General features: G+C 39.3%; 2 protein-coding genes across 2 annotated transcripts; both read left to right on the plus strand.

The window, feature by feature from the left end:
* The first annotated feature begins 1,132 nt into the window (after nt 1-1,132).
* LOC104417743 (protein LAZY 1) lies at nt 1,133-6,617 on the plus strand. The gene is made up of 5 exons (XM_018860067.2): nt 1,133-1,318; nt 1,401-1,473; nt 1,924-2,699; nt 3,071-3,356; nt 6,348-6,617. Exons 1-5 carry the CDS (start codon nt 1,313-1,315, stop codon nt 6,365-6,367), a joined length of 1,161 nt encoding a protein of 386 aa, XP_018715612.2. The 5' UTR covers nt 1,133-1,312; the 3' UTR covers nt 6,368-6,617.
* A 941-nt stretch (nt 6,618-7,558) lies between these two features.
* LOC104415662 (probable DNA primase large subunit) lies at nt 7,559-18,581 on the plus strand. The gene is given in 22 exon segments (XM_039299320.1): nt 7,559-7,761; nt 7,952-8,013; nt 8,101-8,204; nt 8,293-8,374; nt 8,464-8,523; nt 8,726-8,783; nt 9,159-9,178; nt 9,457-9,540; nt 9,634-9,698; nt 10,211-10,259; nt 10,375-10,422; nt 10,509-10,598; nt 10,705-10,735; nt 10,738-10,762; nt 11,700-11,778; nt 13,501-13,516; nt 13,519-13,574; nt 13,784-13,869; nt 15,248-15,341; nt 15,438-15,545; nt 17,132-17,203; nt 18,288-18,581. Coding segments are annotated over 21 exon segments (1,392 nt in total). The 5' UTR covers nt 7,559-7,604; the 3' UTR covers nt 17,150-17,203; nt 18,288-18,581.
* The last annotated feature ends 2,817 nt before the right edge of the window (nt 18,582-21,398 follow it).

Raw genomic sequence — 21,398 nt, forward strand, 5'->3', positions numbered from 1 at the left:
GTTATCTATTAGAATAATTAAATATTAAATCACGCATTCATTTAACAACTTAAGTTTTTGGAACAGTTGATAGTAGTTTTACAAAATCTCATATGATATTAGAGTTAGAGATCTCGAGTTCACCAATTAAATATGTCCACGCTTAGTACTGAGCTGTTGGAATAGTTGTTGACACTTATGTTGAATTTGAGTCTGTTTATGGAATAATTGAAAATATATTGAATTTAAATATAGAATTTAAGAGATTCATCGATTACTTGCCAATCATTTCCACTAGCGCAAATTACATTTTCTCAATCTGTAGTCATGTGTGGTGCTAGTGTATATTGTGCAACTTAAATGTATGCATGGGTTTTTATGAAATTGTTTCGGTAAAATTGAAACCTAGTAGACAAGCAAATATTGGAAGTTGCGTTTAAAAACGAGTTGTACTAACTGAGGTTGCGCCGGACTTATTTATCAATGCAACGATCTTTGCTTATGCAATGTAAGATCAACTCCATATCTTACGCCGAGCAATCCCATCTTGGCTTCGATACCCAATAGGCAGCCCTCTACCACCAACACAACATTTGGTCACGGTGTATCCGCCCCCGGATGGCTCTAGTACGCGTCATTTCAGTTCAAAGTTGATCGAGACTTATCTACCGCCGCGATAGCTCAAGCCCGAGCTAAGCAAGATCAGACACACATCCGACACCCGACGGCTCAAACTCGCAAGAAAGACCTTGTCCCCGGGTTTAGCATAATGTGAGTCGCTTCTTCTGTTTCGGCACATGCTATTCTTGTACTAGCACATCATAACCTGAGGCGCACAAAAGCTTATGGCGATGCGAAACATACCTTTGTTTGCCTCGCACCATGAAGCCAACGTCATGCCAAGCGAAAGTACTAAGACTGATTGATGGTCTCTGTGCGCTCGCGCTGTATGTGCGCGCGACCTGGTTAACACCAAACGAAACCAACAAAAGCAGCGAGGAAATGGCGGAAAGTGAAATCGCAAAACAACCTAAGGAAATGGACAATACGCAAGATGGCTTCTAGACCGTGTTGAATCGCTCAACTTGGGAGCTTCAGGACCCCCACCTCCTCCCATTTCGCCACATGATTTGCTGTTTGCTACCCTGACAAGTTGAATTACAACCACCCCAGGATTTCTTATCTTCTGCGTGTTTCGTTCCATCCATCTCTTTCTTGGAACATTAGCGGACCGCTATTAAATATTTTATCGTTTGGAAAAAGTTCATTGCAAGCACTATTCTCGCATCACCGGAGCGATCGAGAACCGAGAGCCTTTGCTGGACGATCGAAGATGAAGGTAAAGCCCCGCTTCCGATGTTAATGATTGTGTTAGGTCCCCAACGATCGATGGATTGAATGTTCTGTTCCGGTGTCTGCAGTTACTCGGTTGGATGCACCGCAAGTTACGGCAAAACGGCCACGAGCCGCTCAAGGATTTTGGCGCCACCGCAGGTAAGTCCGGGCACGTGAGTTCTCTGTTTCTCTGAAGTGGGCTCATCTACGGATTGGACTATGTAGGTGCGGATTCGGATACAATGTGTCTAGCTCAGTCGAACATCGTTGGATTTACCAAGTACTGATCTCGTAAACAAAAGAACGTGTCGCAAGAATTGACTTTAGATAGGGTGTACGAAAATCGTACTCTAAGGAAGGCTCTGATAAGGATGACATCGTCGATGCGATGCGCTACTTCTTATGGCAATGCCACAGTAATTAACCGCTATTTGAAAGGCCGAGATCGTGGATTAAGAGAACTTGTTGTCTATGAGAGTTTTCTCTCGATCTCGTGAAAACCAAAGACCAACCAACATAGATGTGCCTTTCCCACTTACAAACTCTCGCTAGTATACGCTTGTTCTTTCAGCTGTATCACGCCGCATTATCCGTCTAATTGTCTTTCAGGACAGCCATGTCCAGATGATCAGAAATTCTCTCAAAGGCGAAGCTGCGGTGCCGAGCACCTCAAGCAGTCGCAGCGCGAAGTCCTCAGAAAGTCCTTTGCCTGCTTGGAATCGGCCATTTCGCAGGACGATGAACACTACAAAGAAGAGCCACTAGCTGCTGAGATAACTGACCTTTTCCATGGTTTCCTGGCGATCGGCACCCTCGGTTCTGAGCCCGCTCTCGGCCATGATCCTGCAACTCCGACTTTCTCCTACTCTCTCGAGAACATAACCGAGAAAGAGACTGAGGTGACCGAGAACGATCTGAAGCTGATCAATGAAGAGCTGGAGAAGGTGCTCGCGGCTGAGGCGAACAAGGATGAGTGGGGAAACCAGTCATCCGGGAGGAACAGCCATGTTAGCACGGGGAGGAGCAGCCACGTGAGCACCATCACGCTCGGCGGGAAGGTGGAGGCACAAGAGACCAATTCAAGCAATGGGAGTGCTGTGTGCCCGCTTCAGGGCTATTTGTTCGGCTCGGCGGTAGAAGTGCTGGAAGCACCTAAAGTGGATAAGAAGGAGCACAGGACGTCGCTTGGGGAGCTGTTCCAGAAGACCAAGATGACCGAGGAGGAGTTCGGCTATGGCAAAAAGGATTGGGACAGTTCAATGGTGCATTTCGTGAAGAAGAAGCTGAAAAAGAAGGCCCTGCAAGCTAATCCTGCAGCCCGGAGCTCCTCTTTTGATGCAGGGACGAGTTCCGATTCTGGTTCGGCTGAGACTAAGCTACACAAGGTAAGCGTTTATAATATCAAGTCATCACCTTTAGTGTATCCACTCGCGAATGTGAACATAGGAATAGATCCCAAAATAGCAATAGAAACTGTCCTGCTTGCCAAGCAAAGGAATACATGGCTGTTGTCCTTCACCGGATAACACAGGCCGATCCAAGTATAGATGAGCATACATATGGCAATCTGCAATTGACGCGCCGTATCTACACCGTCTATGGGATGTCCAAAAGGTTTAATGATCTCCTAGAGTCCTTCTCTATGCTTGCTGGCTGAAATAAAGATGGTTCTCTCATGTACTCCTGAAGCATACAGAATTGCTGAATTCTTGAGAAAGCTTAACTCAGGTAGCTGCACCTGCCGTGTACTGTGCAGATCCTGCATATGTTCCACAAGAAAGTCCACCCTGAAAACTCATCCGCGGCAAAGAAGTCCTACGAGCAGCAGAAGATCGAAGTCAAGAAGAAAGCGACGAGGGGCCACGGGCACAACGTCGGGAACCAGGTCCTTCCTGAAGAAGACATCGTGATAGTCCCCGAGAAGATCCTCCTGAAGGAGAAGATCCGGCGCCTCAGGAGCCAGTCCAATCGCGCCCGGATTCTGGTCACCGGGGACGAATCCAACGGGAACAGGGAGTGCTGGATCAAGACCGATGCGGACTGTAAGTTGCGTGTGCCGTGCTCATCCTACCCATCTTTCGTTCTGTAGATACTAATGTTTTTCTATTTTAGGAAATTTCAGTAAACTCACGTAAATTTAGTAATTTACCACCTCGCATGTGAAATTACTAATTTCAATTTAATTGATTCATCAACTTTTTTCCAGTTAAGTTGTCAATTAATTTTGACCCTTTAGGTTGCTAACTCTTATTTGAATTAGTTTACAAACTTTTTTTTTTTTGTGGGTCTTTTTCTTGTTTACCAACTTTTCCATGGTATACTTTAATCGGAAATGAAAAAAATTCGACAAGTCAACCGAATAGATGCTGATAATTACGTATGATAGTAGTGAGTTTGGGACTTCGGCAAGAAGGTAGTAAAAGTTAGTGATTGGTATTGCCAAGTAGAGGTTGATAATTACATAAAATTAATTAGTTTTGGATAAATTTGTTAAAGGTGTAACAGTTTGAAGTGTTTGATGATAATAACCTTAAAAGATGAGGGAATTCTTTTGTGAGAGAATTTGGTAATTGATAATAAATAAAGAAAACCCACGTAGATATAGGTAATTAACTCAAAATGAGTTCAACCACTTGGGGGTTAAACTCAATGACTACCCTTCCCACATGAGAAGGGAAAGGTGGGGAGTTCAATTATTTACCTTCTTAGGGATTAGGGTAAGGACTTTTGATTTTAGGTGTGCGGTTCGACTCTCATACTTTGTTGAGATAGAGATAGGGCAAAAGTCTAAAAGTGACATTAAAAGTTAGAGTAAGATAAAAAAAATAAAATCAAAATGAGTTCAAAACTAGTTGGCAACTTAATTGTAAAGAACATTGATAACCAAGGCAAAAAAAAGTCGTAACTCGATAAATTAGACAATTGCTAAAATTTAAAAGATCAAACAAAGCAGCTAAATCGTGGTTGGTAATTTAATAGGAGAAGAATTGGTAAGTTGGAAAAAAAAGGTCGGTAGTTTCTTATTAAATTATTAGCTCCGGTCCGGATTCCACCATCAATGGAATTATTTAGATATTAAAATTAATTGATTAAGTTGTCAAAAGTAATGAGACTCGCATCATTTATAAAGAACGCTTTTATCCTAATGTAATTGCCCAATCAATCTTATATCCATTGTACAAAAGTCAATTCCATAAACTTTTCAATTTTACCAATTTAGTACTAAATTTTTGCACGAAATTCCAATGTAATTCTTTAAGTTAATTTTCGTGGCAAGTCACTATAGGATAACAATGATGACTAAACGATCATATCAGTGATTTTCAGCGAAAATTGACTAGAATGATTGCATTGGAACTTTGCTCAAATATTTAGGACTAAATTAGTAAAATTAGAAAGTTTATGATTAAATCGGTATTAGTTCAATAAGTTTATGATTAGTTTAGTAATTTTTCCCTTTTTCCTATTTAACTTTAGTCATTAAAAACCAAATTTTCTATTTCTTTGAATGAATTAGAATATTTTTTTCTCTTTTTGCCATAAATTAAAATTAAATAATTTATCCACCATATTCATATTTATAACAAAATAAATAATTTTTCCTAGAGTATATTTTTCTCTTTTTTTTTTTCTGGAAAAAGAAAAAGTAAATATTTTATTTCCTTTTCCCAATATCATGTATATCTTACTCCTTTTTCCTAACTCCTTAAAACAACACTTAAATTGCCAAAATTCTTCATATTATTTTGAAAAGTCATCGTATGAATGTAAATGTAACTTCACGAATAATTTACCAAAAGTCTTAGAGCTTAGCATACTTGGTAGAGCAATTGTAAAATATGTATATTGAAAAAGTTAGCTGGCCAAATAAAAAGAGATAATTCAATAGGAAAACTATTAAGCTTAAAAATAACATATAAGAATTAGTAAGCAACTCGAACAAGAATTGACAACCAAAATAAGTTGGTATTTTAATTGAAGAAAAGTTACTAAATTACTCAAATTAGTGGTAAATAAAAGTGATAATACAAATATTGGTAAGCTTAAAAATAACAAATAAGAATATGTAAGCAACTCAAGTAAGAGTTGATAATAAAAAATAAGTTGGTAACTTAATCGAAAAAAGTTGCTAACTTCAAATAAATGTTTGTTACTTTATGTAATAGTTAGCATAATTAGAGAAAAAGTTGGTATTTACTCTAATTACCATTAGGGTTGGTAAATTTAAAAGGTTAGGAAGGTAAATAAAAGTGATACCTCAATAAAAAAAAATGGTAAGCTTAAAAGTAATAAGAACTGGAAGATGATTTAAAAAAGAGTTGGTAAGCCAAAATAAGTTGCTAACTTAATTGAAAGAAAGCTGCTAAGTTAGTCAATTTTTAAAAGGAGTTGGTAAATCTGATGAGTTAGTAAGCAAGCCAAAGAAAAGTTGGTAACTCGATAGGAAAAATTAGTGAGCAAGTTAGATGGGACAAGCTTGTTAGCAACCATGAAAAGGCTGATGATTCATATAAATAAGGGTCAGTAAATTCTTATAAGATGTGATAAACTTAATGTATTTGTAAGAACGACAAATAAAAATTAATAAAATATGCCAAAATTTGGTAAATTAAAAAATCCAAATAGAGCTGGCAACATAATTAATTAGTAATTTAATTGCAAAAAACCCGGTAGGTTGGTCAAACAAAAATTGATAAGTTCACATAAACAAATTTAAGACGTTAGTAAAAGAGACAGATAAAAATTAACAAAAGATACAATAAATTAACGTAATTTGTAAACCGTCAATAAGATTTGGTAATTTCGTAAGTGTTGATAACTAATAAATTAGCAGAAATTAGGTGATCAATAATTTATTTCACCGACAATTTTTTTTAATACTTCCTAAGTCATTCGAATATCTACCGGTACGCAAAAGAAAATCCAATGCTTCTCTTCGAACTCATTGGCATATAATACAAAGACTTTCTCAGACTCTTTCGCAACTCCCGACAGAGAACTAAGCTCTTTCGTCGATACTGTGGTGAATGCAGATCTGGTGCTGGAGCTCTGAGAAGCGGATGACAGAAGCCGTCGGACGACCGGAGCGCGAAGACGTCGACGGCGACGACGGCGCGGCGACTTGTGTTCCGAGCTTGTAGCGGTCCTTTTTATGCACTTATTATTTGTTATGTTGCTGGTAGTGTGCGAGTGATATACGAAGAGCCTTTGAGTGGGGAACTGTCGAGAATAAGAAAAGAGGGGGGACCCTCCCTCCCCTCTTGAGACCTGCTTCTTAAATATAGCATGCGAATGGTTGGTGACGATGATCGCTTCCGACTGTGCTTATGAATGTCTGAAAATGTTACTTATTCATGTGCTAGTTTGTTCTCTTGATTCTCGAGAGCGCTAGAAGCGCAAACTCATTACTTAGCTTGTGCAGGACGAGGGATTGCTGCATAAGGCGATGATTAATCTGTGGGGTTAACGCCACAAAAAACTCAAAACTCATACACTTGTAATAATTCTATCTAAAACTGGCACTTGTGATAAATTTACTATTCCATCGTGACAGTTGACAGGTGTGTTAGTTTGGAGTTTTGCCATCCATTTGTTATAAATATATTATTTTATTTCGTAGTATTATTTTAACTTAATGAAAACTAACAAAGAATAAATTTATCATATATGTATTAATTTTGAAATTTTTTATGATAAAAAAATTAGTTATAAGTAAATTTATTATATATGTACTAGTTTAGAGTTTATTATGGTATTAATCGTTAATTTATGTGTATCCCAAAGGATTATCCTCAATACATGGAGATTACTTTATAAAACCGATTTAATCGACACGATGAATTCCTTTAGTGTATGCTCGAATATCATCAACCTGTTAAAACCACGTTACGAGATAAATCGATTATTTAGATAAGTTAGTGGTGCCATTACTGTCTTGAGCGGGTCGGTTCCGAACCGTCGGACCTCAAACCGAAAATTCTAAATTTGAACCGGACCGGTCCGTCAGATGGGCCCAGCCAACAAATCGTATCGTTCGAGCCCATGGATGCGACGACAGGTCCATGATAACAGGTGGGCCCCCAGAAAAAGCCCACCTCGCTCTCCGCGCCGAGCCGAGCCCCCGGCCCCCCCGAGCGAGCGGCTCGGCGTCGGGCGCCGATGACGGCGTCATCTCCCGCCATTTTTCCCGCTTTTTGCACTGCTTGGCGCGCGCTAATCTAGAGCAAGCAGAGAAAGAGAAGAGAAGAAGAGATCCAGGACGAGAGAGAGAGAGAGAGAGAGAGAGAGAGATGCAGAGCCTTGGGACGCGCAGGGTTAACCACCAGAACGACGCCGTCGCCGTCGCCGTCGCCGGCGCCGCCTCCACGCTGCCTCTCTACCGCTCGGCGCCGCCGCTCGAGGTCAGGCTCGAGGACTTCGAGGCCTTCGCCGTCGATCGCCTCCGAGGTACTCCTCTCTCTCTCTCTCTCTGTGAATCCGGCTCTCGTTTCTCCGGGAATCTCGCCTTCCGATGCCGCCGCCGGCTGCTTAGGGAGTAGAACTGGTCGGAAGATTCCATTCGTAATCGATGGCTTTTTTCTTTTCTTTCTCGAGCGTATTCGCAACGAATTTGGTATTGAATCGGTGTGTGACGCAGTTCTCAAGGCGATCTCCGATGGATTGTCCCGAGGAAAGAAGCCTGAGGAGATGAAAAACCTGGTAAGGCGGGGGGGAAATTGTATAGACAGAGTTCGTTTTCCATGGTATCGTGTGATTACGATTGCTTATCGGTTTGGAGTTTTATAGGTTGATGAACTGTTGAAAACGCACATGAGCCATCCTAAGCCATCGGAGGCTGTCAACAAGGACGTCATCTCTCATTTCGTCCTGCGTCTCGTGTACTGTAGAACGTATGATTCCGCCGTGCTGCGCTAGTTGCCTAATTTATGCGATTGATTCGGTCGTGTTTGACTTCGATTCGATGGTTTTTTCTCCTAGTGAGGATTTGCGGAAGTGGTTTCTCTCGATGGAGACGATGCTCTTCAGATACCGTTTCAAGCGTGAAAGTGCAGAAGCTCAGGTAGAAACTGATCTTTTTGTGCATCACCATACCTTTAGGTGCTGAAGCAGGGGAACTGACTAATTGCATCCCATGCTAATTCCTTTCAGAGAGCACTTATGGCTGATTTCAACCTCCCCTACAAGGCAGTTAATACTGCAGAATTTGAGGTAGGAAAATACCCTTTTACAAGGTTGGATTATGACAAGAGAGAGAGTTAATGAATTGCAAGTTTTGATACTCCAGTTTTCGTGCTCGTATTGCTTGACTGGAAACCTAGAAGTTGAACGAACCCTTATTTGCCATAATGTATTTACTTGCTTGAACCTTCCAGAAAGGCTGTTAAAGTTTTACTGGTCTGTTGTCCTGCAGAGTGTAAAGGATAAATTGGGCCAGGTTGCACGTTCCATTGGTCAGCCTCTGCTAACAGGTGCTATAATTTCGATAAATTACTGTTTGTTAACATTTTTCCTTGAGTTAAATACCCAGGCTACAAATCATGTGTCAGTCATAATGCAGCAATGCCTTCAGAAAAGAATGTCTCTGGAGAAATCTTTTAGATTTTCTTATTCGCTAAAGGCTTGCCTCATGATGTCCTTGTAACATGCCTGTTCGGTCTCCAGTAAAGTGAGGAATGGCCAAATTCAAAGAGAAAAGCCTGGGTGAATTTGAGGATATTCCATCTCATCTTCTGTAACTCACAAGTTCCAGCCCAAGTCATTGATCTGTAGCTATTAATCATGTATAACAGATTTCTTACTTGTTCAAACTCTAATCAAATTTGTTTGACCTTTCTCTGTTGCAGCGGATGCTATATTTTACAAGGTGAGGTTAATCTAACTTCACTTCGTCTATGTTTCTTTCTAATGAAGTTCTGGTTACTTGCGATTTACTCAGTTTGATATCACTACAATATTTTAGTTTAGCTAGATACTTGTTTTGGAGATCTTCGATTGAATGTGCTACAAATGATTCATTGAATCAAGTTCTACACATCTATGAAAGGATGAGTGTCTTTATTGAGCATCTTGAGTTTGGTCAGCGAGACCATATTGGCTGCTGTGATTGGCTGCTTTACTTACCTTTGTCTCAACCTGATGAAGGTACCTTTTGAAGATGTTCCAGAACTTGTAGCTGGCCGCAGGGTGTATATTCATCGAGGAAATGCTTATGTGGCTATGAATCAGGTGACACATAATGTCTTCAATTTTTGACATGTCATATCACTGTCAACTCGGTTTGGTTGCTTGATGGCTCTATGATGTTATTTTTCTCCTCAGGTGGTCTCGCTTGTTGTCACACAGTTCCGTAGTTTTCTGTCAAAGGCGCTCATCCTGACAAACAGGTAATTTCATCCGTCATGGTTAAGCTTGCCATATTTTGGTATCTACTTTTTAGCCAATCATTAGTCTCAAAGACAACATTAAGGGTAGTTGATGCATAAAACCAAGAAAGAGGTTGCATGTAGCTAGGGCATTTATCAGATGCAACAAATTGGCTGCAAAGGCTTTGCATGCTGAGCCTTTCTGTGGTTTTACCCAAAAGAGATGTTTCTATTGATATAATTTTTCAATACCATCACTCTCCCTATAAAATAATCATCTTGGTACCCTCTAACAAGACGTCCATAAAGATAAAAGCTATCTGAAATCTAAGAGATAGTGCATTTTTTTTTACTGAAATAGGAAATGAAAATGATGGAGATTTCATGGTGTGTTTTAATCTCATTCTTTCTGATATTTGGTGAATGACAGTTTCTGTATATTGTTAGATGCTGCTGCCTGCTTGTTACTTGGTAAGGAGACATGGTGAAATTGCCTGCTTGCTGACTCTGTCAAATTCTACTTTTGCCTGCAGGAAATGGACCTCGTCTATCAAAGAACAAGAGAAAGATCGCTTGACCCCTGTAAGTGTTGCCCAGAAGTAACAATCCTTTACTGAGTAAAAAAAGTAACAATGCTATGTATTTTATGCATGGCCTCAGACCTTTTCACTATTTTTTTTTTTTTCATAACATTTAGATTGTTGAAGTTTTGTCAACGAGCTACTTGGGTCCTGATTATTCACAGGTATTTATACCTTTATTTGAACCACCTTCTTTTAATTTTCATTTTAGAATTTCTTATGTGCTGACTTAGACAAAGTGCATATTCAGCCAAGGGAATCTGCTGAAATATCACTGAAAGATATAGATCACTTGGCTAAGAGTTCCTTCCCTCTTTGTATGCGTCACCTCTATGATAAGGTCCGTGTTATAATTCTAAAGCAAAGCTCTCTACTCTGCTGCTGCATCACAACTTTTTCCCCTGTTCTTCGTCTCCCTTGATTCCTGTTTTTGCTCTAAATTGCAGTTGAAAGAGGACCATCATTTAAAGCATGGAGGAGGATGCAATTAGGTCTTTTCTCAAGGTTAATTATACTATGGCGTTTTATGGTTATCTGAAGCTCTGTGTCTTATCATATCTCAATATGTAGAAATGTGGACAGTTGTTGCGATGCATGAAAATCATTTTAAATTTGCTTTAAGAATTAAAGTTGTCAGTTGACATGTTAATTGTTATATCTTGACATTCTATGAATACTTCTATTTTAAATATGTCTTGAGTTTGAGCTCCTAATGGAAAAATGAACCAAGTAGGTTTCCTGATTAGAGTTGTTTAACTAAAAGGATTTGCTATTATGAATCCAAATACTATATTTATGAAAAGTGGGTATTTTTCATAAACAGCATCTAAGAGACTTGAATGGTTAAGCCAATGAATATTGTGGTAAGATTTGAGAATTCCTTTGTGAGATTGAGAGATTGTCTTGCAAGGAATTATATGGCTAAACACTATGAGTTATATAATTCGGGCTTGGGAAAAAGTTTAAGTCACTCGAGTATGGTTGTAATCTTGGTTTTACTGCTTAATCTAGAGTGGAATCTTGTGCACTCTCCTCATGGAATAAGTCTCACTGGCCAAATTGTGTAAATCTAGTGTCCAATTTATTTCCTTGTATTGTTTATTATATCAATCACATGTTTCTCACAACTTTTCTTTTGTTGTATTGGAAAATCTGGTTATAATCGCATGATTTAACATTATTATTAAATGGTCTCCATGGATTATTTTGCCAAATTGCGAGAAAGGATGAATTCATTCCACATTTGATGCAATTAGCAGTTAAATGTAGCAAAATTTCTGCAATTTGTACATGTAAAAAGAAAAAAGAAAAGCACTGACAGATACCGAATATCTGCTAAAGTTAATGTGATTAAGATGATGATTCTGAGATATTTATGTGTAATTGGATGACTGACATGTTTTTCTAGCCATTAGTCAGTAGTCCTTTTTCCTCTCTCAAGTTTGTCTGTCTGTATACAGGGAGTTGGCTTGAAGCTGGATGATGCACTTGCATTCTGGAGAGCTGAATTCTCCCAGAAGGTAAGTCGGTTTATTATTTTTCCATCAGACATTAGCTTCTCAAGTGTTCTGGTCATCTGAGATCTTTTCCTTTAGTACTTATGTTTACAAAGTCCCGTGCAGTGTTATTTTTCTCCCGCTTTCCTCTATTGAAGAAGAAAAGGCTAAGGGTGAAAAGATAAGAAATTATTGGTCATCTGTTAAGCTAATGCCACTTCTCTTCACAGGCGCATGTTGTTATTGGCATGAGAAACTGCTATACATGCTTCTTATAGGGGATCATGCCTTTTATGAGATTAGATGTGTGCTAATAACTAGATAAAGGTGCACTGGTATACTGCAAGGTATTTTGTCATGCAAGCGGACATTTGAGCATGTGTGCACACTAGTTTGCATTTAATTTGAATTAAAAAAAAGAATGGTCTAAAGTGGTAGCATATATGTGGTTCACTATGGCCATTGTTTATGGCAAGTGGAAAATGGATATATTGATATTCTTCAGATTTTTTAACTGTTAAATAACCAATTTGGGAATTCCTCTATTGTTCGCCGACATGAACCATGTTAACTCTGAGGTCTTCGTGGAAGTTGTAAAGCACATTTTAGAGGTTGATAACCACCCGTAGCATCACTTTGCATACATAGATTGGTGTGTGTGGGTCCTCCTTACATGTTGAGTTTGTGTCTCTATTTGCCAGTGTGCATAGGCATGTGTGTGTGTCGGTCCTTTTATATGTACGTTGCGAGCATATGATGCTGCTGTTCAGATGTACTTGCAGAAGGTATGGTGACTTGTATCACATGCAATATTTTTTAGGATTCTAGTTAATGAAGAAAAGTTGTCATTTTGTTGGAAAGTGACTAGGATTAATTGTTGCTCATCGTTGTTAGTGTAATTTTAATGCTTTGATCTTCATGAATGTGTATTCTTGGTTCAAGAGGAAATTGGGATTAAAGGAGTCATATGATTGTTATAAATCCATCTATCTCTCTGTCTTCTCTCTCTCTCTCTCTCTCTCTCTGTGTGATGATGATGATGAAGTGCATCTACATAGTATTGTAAGCCTTAGAATCCCCAATAACTCATGGACCTTTAAGACACCAGCCGAAGCGAAAGTGGGTGGCCCAAATGCAAGATCGAAGGCATGGGTAATGAAACCTGTTTCATGTATCCAATCCATGCAGACATCCATTCTTTAATAAGCCAACATTATAGGGTTGCCATATTGCTTGCTCTTAGAATTACCTCACTCCTTAGCAATACTTAAATTGAAACATATCCTACTTTGGACCTCAAAGATTTGTAAGTACTGAATTCAGTACAATACTCTTCTTCATGGACTTGCGGCTTGCCATGCCACAGATTCATTTTGAGTTGTTTTTGTTCTTATTTTGGTTGATCCACTGATGGTCATAGAGGTATTGCTTTACTTACGGAGATCTTGCAACTAATTTGACCCCATAAGCTCTTTTTAATGAGCGAAAGGCACTGGAGGTGTTTCTGACTAGTTAGGCATTAATACCAATTTTAATCCAAATTAATTCAATTGAAAAAACCACCTCAAAGCAGCCTTTTTTCTTGGGACCACTGGGTTCACAATTAAGCATTGATATAAATGGTTTGTAATTGAGTAGAGACTTGGCTTTATGTTTTCTGTGGTGCATTGTTCTCAGTATTTATGCATTAGTTGTGGGCAGCTAAAATATTGCAGCTTTTAGTTATGATGGATTATTTTCTTGTAGGTTGGCGCTGAAAGGTTTGAAAAGAGTATGCTTATAACATACGACACAATTATGGAAGAGAAGGGAAAAGAACAGTAAGCATTCTTTATTTTTCCCTCACCTTCCTTGCAAAAATGGCAGTGACCTATTTGATAACCATTTACAAGATGTTGTACTTGTCATTCTTTTCTGGGAGTTGCCACAACAATGCGACAAATTGCATTGTGAAACCAAAATTCTCTTTGCATATCCTAGCTTCTGTGAATTTAATACATCATTATCTTTTTTCTTATTGTTATTGTAGGATTACACACCGTTTTCTTGTCAAAAGGTCATTTCATCAACTCCTGGTGTTGGGGATCATCATGGGTGTCCTTTCCGACATTTCAGGTTCAATTCAAGTGCTAATGATATTTCATAAAGCATTTGTGAAGGCAAAACAATTTAACTGCCAACCTCTATGTGTAAGGTTATGTATATGTCAATTTATAAACAAGGCCAAGGAGCAAGGAGAAGGAAACACTGATTTTTCTGGAGTCACATCATTTTAGGCCATGGAATTAGTGCCTACCACCTGATAGTCCTAATCACTATTTTAAAGTTCACCAAATAGCATCACAGTTCTCTGTTTCTCAAGGAATTTCTTCGAAGTCCTTGCCTACTCTTCATCTTGTGAAACATCGATGTGGCCTCAAAGATGGTAGTAGAGACATTTTGGTCTCTCATTTGACCATGCTTGGGAACCTTCTGTTATTCTGAATATTGGATGGCAAGTCCTACATAACTTGAAAACCTTGCTGAAATGTGGTAATAATCTGTTAGGTGCCTATGGCGTATATTTTGTATTCATTGGAAGAATAATCTGGATGTTTTTGTTTAGGTAACAACAAGGTGATAATTGAATTATTTGGCCTCGCTCATGATGCAAGTTGTTCTTTTCCTCCTCAACTCTTGCAAGGAGGAGAGGGTATTGACTGGGCATGTTACATGTTCCTGACCTCCAGGATTAGGATTGCAGTCTCATTGTTTGTACAATTGATCTTGACTACTGATGATTAAATTTCCTTATGCCTAGGAACAGACTACATAGTAACAACCATGTCATATGATAGTGATGTTTACATCAGTTGAACAAACATGTGAACTGCCTGACTGGATCAACTCCAATGATTCTAAGTTGTAGAGGCATCTAGAAAGCTGTCATACTGGAGCTCCACATTTTGTTTGTGCTGATGCTCTAATAATGGATAAGAATTACTGGCTTGTCTATCCAATTGCTGTATTAATGTCTACTTGCTTGATCCAATTTTGAGTTAGATGAAGAGATGCGTGTAGTAACAAGGAACATCTTGGCTGCTCCAGTGCATGTGAGCCCAACTCATATTCCCTGTCGTATAAGGTGGGCCCCTTGTGGGACCTAACAGCTCTAAAGTGGCATGAGTTTGGCTCACCTGCACTAGGTGCAGCAAAGACTTGCTCTGACTACCAGATCACATATACAATTCTTCTTATTTCTATAACTTAAGAATTTGTCTCTGGTCCTTAATTGAAGTTTTATATGCTTGTATGGATTTTAATCTGTAGTTAACCTCAAAGATTACTTATCATATGCTTTTTAAACCAACACTATTGCATCCATCTTTATGGTAATATCTATAGAGCAACATCTGACTCCATTTTACGACATTATGCTGCTTCTGAAACATAACACAGAGTATTTGTACTGAACCATACATATTGATCTTGGTTCATCAATTGTATGTGACAGTGAAGAAAATCTAAGGGCTGCTCTTGGTGGAATGGGAGTAGGTAATCGAGGAATGGATGACATAATTGACAAAGTGCGAAACCGACATTATCAGGTCTGAGAACACACCCCATAACTTGCTTTTTAGTGCTTGTTATTTCCCTTTACCGTCAAAGTGTTGCTCATGAATGTTCTTTTCCCATGAATTCAGGTGGCGTGTACATTAACATTTGAAGCTGTTCATGGATCATCATGTGATGCTGGCATCAACCATCCCAATCAGTACTTTATTGACAGCCAAAAGATTCTGCAGTCTAAGGTGAGTTCACTTGATAAACTACTTAACGCTGTTGGGTAAGGAATTTAGCATTTAAATAACGTCTAAGTTTTGTAAACTTGAAGTGATAGACAAATGAAGGCATGAGATTTGAAGGCCAGGTTTGGCCATATGTTATTATAAAATCTCAATATGTTTTGAGCACTTTATCAACTCCGGTGGAGCACATGCTTTTGGATGGTTGGCATGTTATCAGGTTAGATTGGCACAAAGATGCGCATAATATGTAGGTCCCTAATTTGAGGCACCTCAATCAAAGCCTATTCATTTTGATCATAGTAGCTTTAGGGCACACAATATGCAAATATATATAACTTAAATACAATATATGCAAGTCCTTTTTTCAGCAGTAGCTAAATTGAGACAATTTGCCAGGGTAAAATTGTGGCTCGGTTGAAGCCTAATGCAACTGTCAGGTGTATGTCCATGTAGACACTTGCTCTTAGGAATACTAAGTTGGGAATGAGTGTGAAGTTTGAACTTATATGTCAAATAACAAATCCTTCTGACTCCACATCAGACTTGAGTTCTCAGTAACCCACAGCACAATTGTTGTTCCCTTTGCTTTACCAATCGCTGTCACATTTACATCCTAGGCTGTGTGGTTCCACGGCACATGGGATACGTGCTAATGGCAATCACACTCCAAAGTCAAGGTGCATATTACATCTGTAGTCCTCGTAATTTGCACACAAGGATCAATGATTTTAACAGCGGTTCACCGCTCAAATTCAGTTGACATGTAAGCCTTCCACAAAACTAGTAGTCCTTTTGAAAAAGGGTCTTTCATTCATGAATCATATTAGTACACTTAGCTGTATATAAAAGCCTCCATTAGAAAAATAGAAGATCCTGGACATCAAAAAGGTTAGAGGTTGCTAAGTTAGTCCCCACTAATTTACTTCTTGTGAGAGCTGATTAGCAGCTCTTACAATGCACGTCCTTCAAGGATGTTGAAGACAATAATCTCACTTGCAAATATATCAATCTGTAGTAAGCTTTGAAGGTCGTAGACATCAGTGACAACCTCCCATGGGGGAGTAGAGTTATTGTCTGCTAGTTATTTTTGCTGATTGTTAAACAACCATCCAAAGACCATTGGTGACATTGTGCTGCTCATGCTTCTGCCATCAATGGTGCACAGGAGTTTGATGCTTCAGGAGTTCTTAAGGGCTGATATCTTGGCTCTTTCCTCTCCTTTAGCAATCCTTTGTATTATTGCGTGTGATGTAGGTTGATGGTTCTCGAATCATTCACCATTGGGCTGGGGCTTGGCTTGTCAATCTTAAAGAATGAGTCTCAATTGACCAGTAGTATTAATCATCATCTTTAGTCACATGATAAATGAGATGGTCATTTAAGCCTCAGGTGTAAACCTTGCTCTATGCAGTAATGCAACTTGCCTGTCCATGTTTAATTTGGTCATACATCTCAGCCTAAATGATTTCCTTGCTTAATTTGCATCAGTTTAAGAAACTGGCTATTTGCTTTTTTTTTTTTTTTTTTTTTTTGGTTCTAATTACACTTACAACTGAATTGAGATGACTTACCCTTTTTTAAATGTACAGAACCAGCCCACCACGTAAAGCAGTAGAATCTTTGAAAGTCACTAAGATCTGATCATGTTGCCTCATTCCCAGGTTTGAATATTTCTTGTTCTTTATTTCCTTTCCGCAACTAGCTAGCAATTCTCTCATTCTCAATTGTTTATAATAATAGTATATATAAGTTGAGGACCTGCGACTTTAAGTTCCCTAGCTTATGCATGCCGAACATGAGTTTGCCAGTTTTTTTCTTTTCTGTGTAGGATTAGTAGCTTCTTTAGGTTCTTCTTATATCTACTACCGTTGCTGTGTGAGATTCTTTGTCCGTCAATTTTGCATCTACCAGGATCTTCATTTGGAAACACTGCTTTCTTTTTTTCAATATTAATCCATCAGTTGGAATTACCATTCACATTAAAATCATACTGTTAACTGGACATTTACTTTTCTGTGTGCTCCGTGAGATCTGGGAAACACCTAATGGTACCTAGTAGCAAATCTGAATTCAAGGGAATCTGTCTTGAAAAGCCTTCTTGACAATTGCCAATATATGTGGGATCCTTTTCTTAACCATACAATTTGTCATTCAGCCTTGTTTGTTATGGACTTTTGCATCTAGTGAAAGGACAGTTAGATGTTGGGATCAAAAGCATTTATAAAATTTTGTGTTGAGTTTAGTTGGCTTGAGTTGGATAAGCATGGACTGTATCTGCAAATACTAGCAATGAGCGATTAGAGTCTACCAATTTCTCCAGGATGTTAGACTAAATTGCTTTTCGTTTAGAACAACTCTAAAAAGGATGTGGAGATTTTCCCCCGTGTGTACTATGTGGTAGCCAGGGATTCTAGCAGAGAACCTAGGAAGAGTGCATATCCTTATTTTGATAGTTTCCTATAGATTTTTTCCTGTAAATAGTTAGTTTATTTCAAACTTTCCAAGAGATGGAAATTAGATGTTGGGCATGAGGAAGCACCTTTGGTTTGGGGCACTGTAGTTGAGGTTTGGATTTAGTTCACCGATATTACTGTGTGTTTTGTTTTGACCATCTTTTCATTTGTTTTATCTATAAGCTGTACAACTTTTGCAAGTTCTGTTATGTTGATCAAAATAAAAAAGATGCTCATGAAGGAAATTTGTTGCCAAACTGTTAGCTGAAGATCTGTCACGTTTTCCTTTCAGTGTAACTCCCAGCTTCCTGGAGGTCACAATCATTGAGTTGTTCGTGATTCCAAGGAAATGCATTCTGTTGTAAATTCTCGACATTGACCTGTCCTACTAAAATCAAATTATATACATATAAGATCTGGTGTATTTATTTATCCAGTCAGGTTAGTCTTCAGTGCAATTATAGTCCATCATACAGCAAAGCCAGTGAAAACCCTGGATAAGTTAAAATATCTGGGAATTTCTGTGCTATTTTGTTTTAAAATATCTGGGATAAGTTAAAATATCTGTGCTATTTTGTTTTAATTATTTAATGTTGCTGCCAAATCTAGATTTATTCAAGGTTCTGCGTTTCAGAATCTCGAATATCCAAGCTTCTCTTGCCAGAATAGCTGCCTTCTGTAGCTGTATGACTGCATTTTCCATTTGGTGGCTTCCGTCTCAATATTAGTCATGGGCCTCTATACTAAGGCTCACGCAATGATGCCCTGGTCAGTTTCTGACCATTCACGGTGCTATCCTTAGCGGCGATACGCCACAGTTGACTCCATCATTGATCAGCTCGGCCTAGACCTTAGTGAGTTGTGAAGTGATGAATTGCTTGGTACAAAAGAAAATAGAAGGAGTGAGGCTCTCTTTAGAATAATACGAAGGACGGTTGAAGAGGCAGAGGATTTTCTAACTTGGGCTTTGATGGGCTATGTGGAACTGGGCCTCATCTTCGCTCTCGGAAAGTAGGTTCTATTTTTATTTTTTTGCCGTTCCATTCCCTTCTTATGAGATTCTAATTATTGGCTCTGGAAATTATTCTTGGCTCTATGATAAGTTGATTTCATTTATATTTATTTTTCTATAAAATAATGGAGTAAAAGATTGAAAGGTCGGAGAATAGGAAGGCTCGTTACAATGCAACTTCTAAGCAATTACTGATGAGAAGAGGTGAAGGGCAAGCCGTGCAATTCATTCATACCTTCTCTGATACGACAATGAGCGACCAGATTCAGAAGGGACCATTGATTTGCCTTTTTTTCTTTTTAGTTTTCTTTTTGAGATTAATATGGTTAGGAGATCGGTAGTCAAATGACACTAGACATTTCGATTGATGAATTAGAATCGGGAGTCTAGTTGTCCTTAGATTTACCTAATGTAACCTAAGCAGTAATTACACTCTCGGCTGAAAACGGCTTCCATTTGTTGTTCGAGGTAGAAAATAGGTTTTTGGTGGGTTAGTTGAGGTAGCTAAAGTAAAGGCATTATTGTCGGCTTTGAGGCGATTGGCGCGATGCTTTTCTCAATTCTGGCATTCTAGGAAAGTAAATCAGTCATGTGCGATAATTGACCACACTACTTGCCTACTGGCAGTGAGCACACAAGAGTTGTTCATTGACATTGGTGGCTATACATTTAGGAAGGTCCTTCACGATATTACAACAGAAGGTCCTTCATTGACGTGGGTGCCAACAGAAGGTCCTTCATTAACAGTGAGAAAGGGCGACCTGTGTTGGAAAAACTAAAATCTATAAACTGCGCATATCGCATAAAAAGTACTATTAAGTTTTCTCATTCGATATTTAATCTTCTCGGTCTTTTCTTGAAGTAAAAATGCTAGCTTGCATTCGTGAAGGAGTTTTAAAGTTCTCGAACAAGTCATGATATGAACGGACATACAATTCCTCTGCTTTCTTTCTGTTTGTTCTTTTTTAACAAGTAATCAAGGGAACTTTTTCTTCTTGTGGATAAGCAATTGGTAGGACGCTCAACACCAACCAGCTCTTTTCTTTCTTTGCCTGCACATGAATTCAAAGATGTAGGCGCAACCGTCACACGACAAACACGCGTAGACCAGGCTCTGTTGTGGGGATCTTCTTAGCCCGCAATGAACAACATAAGACAAGTGCTTAAGTGGGCAATCATCTAAACTCTACGATCGACGGTTAATAGGTTGCGTCAATTCGTCGGAGAACGATGTTTACCAAACACCCTTTGCCCCTTGCACCTTTTCACGTGTTGTGACATTCATTCTCTAAACAAAGAATGTCAATGCCGTGCCATAATCTGCAACGAATTCCTTTTTGAGGACCGAGTCTGGAAGTTGCCGATACATTCGTATGGAATTAGGAGGTCGAGAGTTGCCAAAATGGCTAATCAAAACATTTTGTTTCTTTATCCGACAAATTGGACTTCGCACAAGCAGCTATCATATTCCTTTCTTGTATCTTCAGCATAGTTGTATTTGGAGACCCATGTCACAAATTTAAATTGTATATGTATGGATTACGTATCATGAATTGAATTATAAGATTCAATGTAGTGCCCAAAATCAGTATTTTGTGTCACGCTCACTTAGAATTTTCGTAGATAACACTATATAATATGAAAAGGTAAAGATGAGCAAGATTTATGATTTACAAAAAGAAAAAAAAAATTTGAGTACAAGCAATGATTTCTATCCAAAAGAAGATATAACTTTTCGATTGTTTTATTTAACATAAGGATTGCATTCTAATAACCTTTATGGGGAAAAGTGCCAAAAAAAGTCCTAAACCTTTTTGCACATTGCCAATTTAGTCCTAAACCTTTTTGGTGCCGATTCGGTCCTAAACCTTTTTAAGTTATGTCAATTCAGTCATTTCCGCCAATTTTAGCCGGATTTTCTTACTAGACGCCGGTGACGTGGCATAATCGGCGGCGACGTGGACAACTTTTAATAATATTTTAATATTTTTAAATTTTTTTTAATTTTTTTTTTCCTCCAACCGGTCGCCGAGGTCCCGGCGAGTGGACGCCAAAAGTGACCGCCGGCGAGGGTGAGGCCGACCTCGGCCGGGATGCAGGCGAGGTCGAGCCTCGCGGGCTCAGTGGCGGCCATGGGCGAGGCTCGCCTCGCCGGATCGGCGAGGCCGGCGAGGATGAGCCTCGCACATGGCCGACCCGGCGAGGCGGCCATGGGCGAGGCTCGCCCTCGCCGGCCCTCGCCCGGCCATGGGCGAGGCTCGCCTCGCCGGATCCGGCGAGGCTCGCCTCACCGGATACGCGAGGCGAGCCTCGCCCATCGGCCATGTTTGGATCCAACGAGGCGGCCATGGGCGAGGCTCGCCCTCGCCGGCGATCGCCCGGCGGAGGAAA

The sequence above is a fragment of the Eucalyptus grandis genome, chromosome 8 (genome assembly GCF_016545825.1).
Source record: "Eucalyptus grandis isolate ANBG69807.140 chromosome 8, ASM1654582v1, whole genome shotgun sequence".
Lineage (NCBI taxonomy): Eukaryota > Viridiplantae > Streptophyta > Magnoliopsida > Myrtales > Myrtaceae > Eucalyptus > Eucalyptus grandis.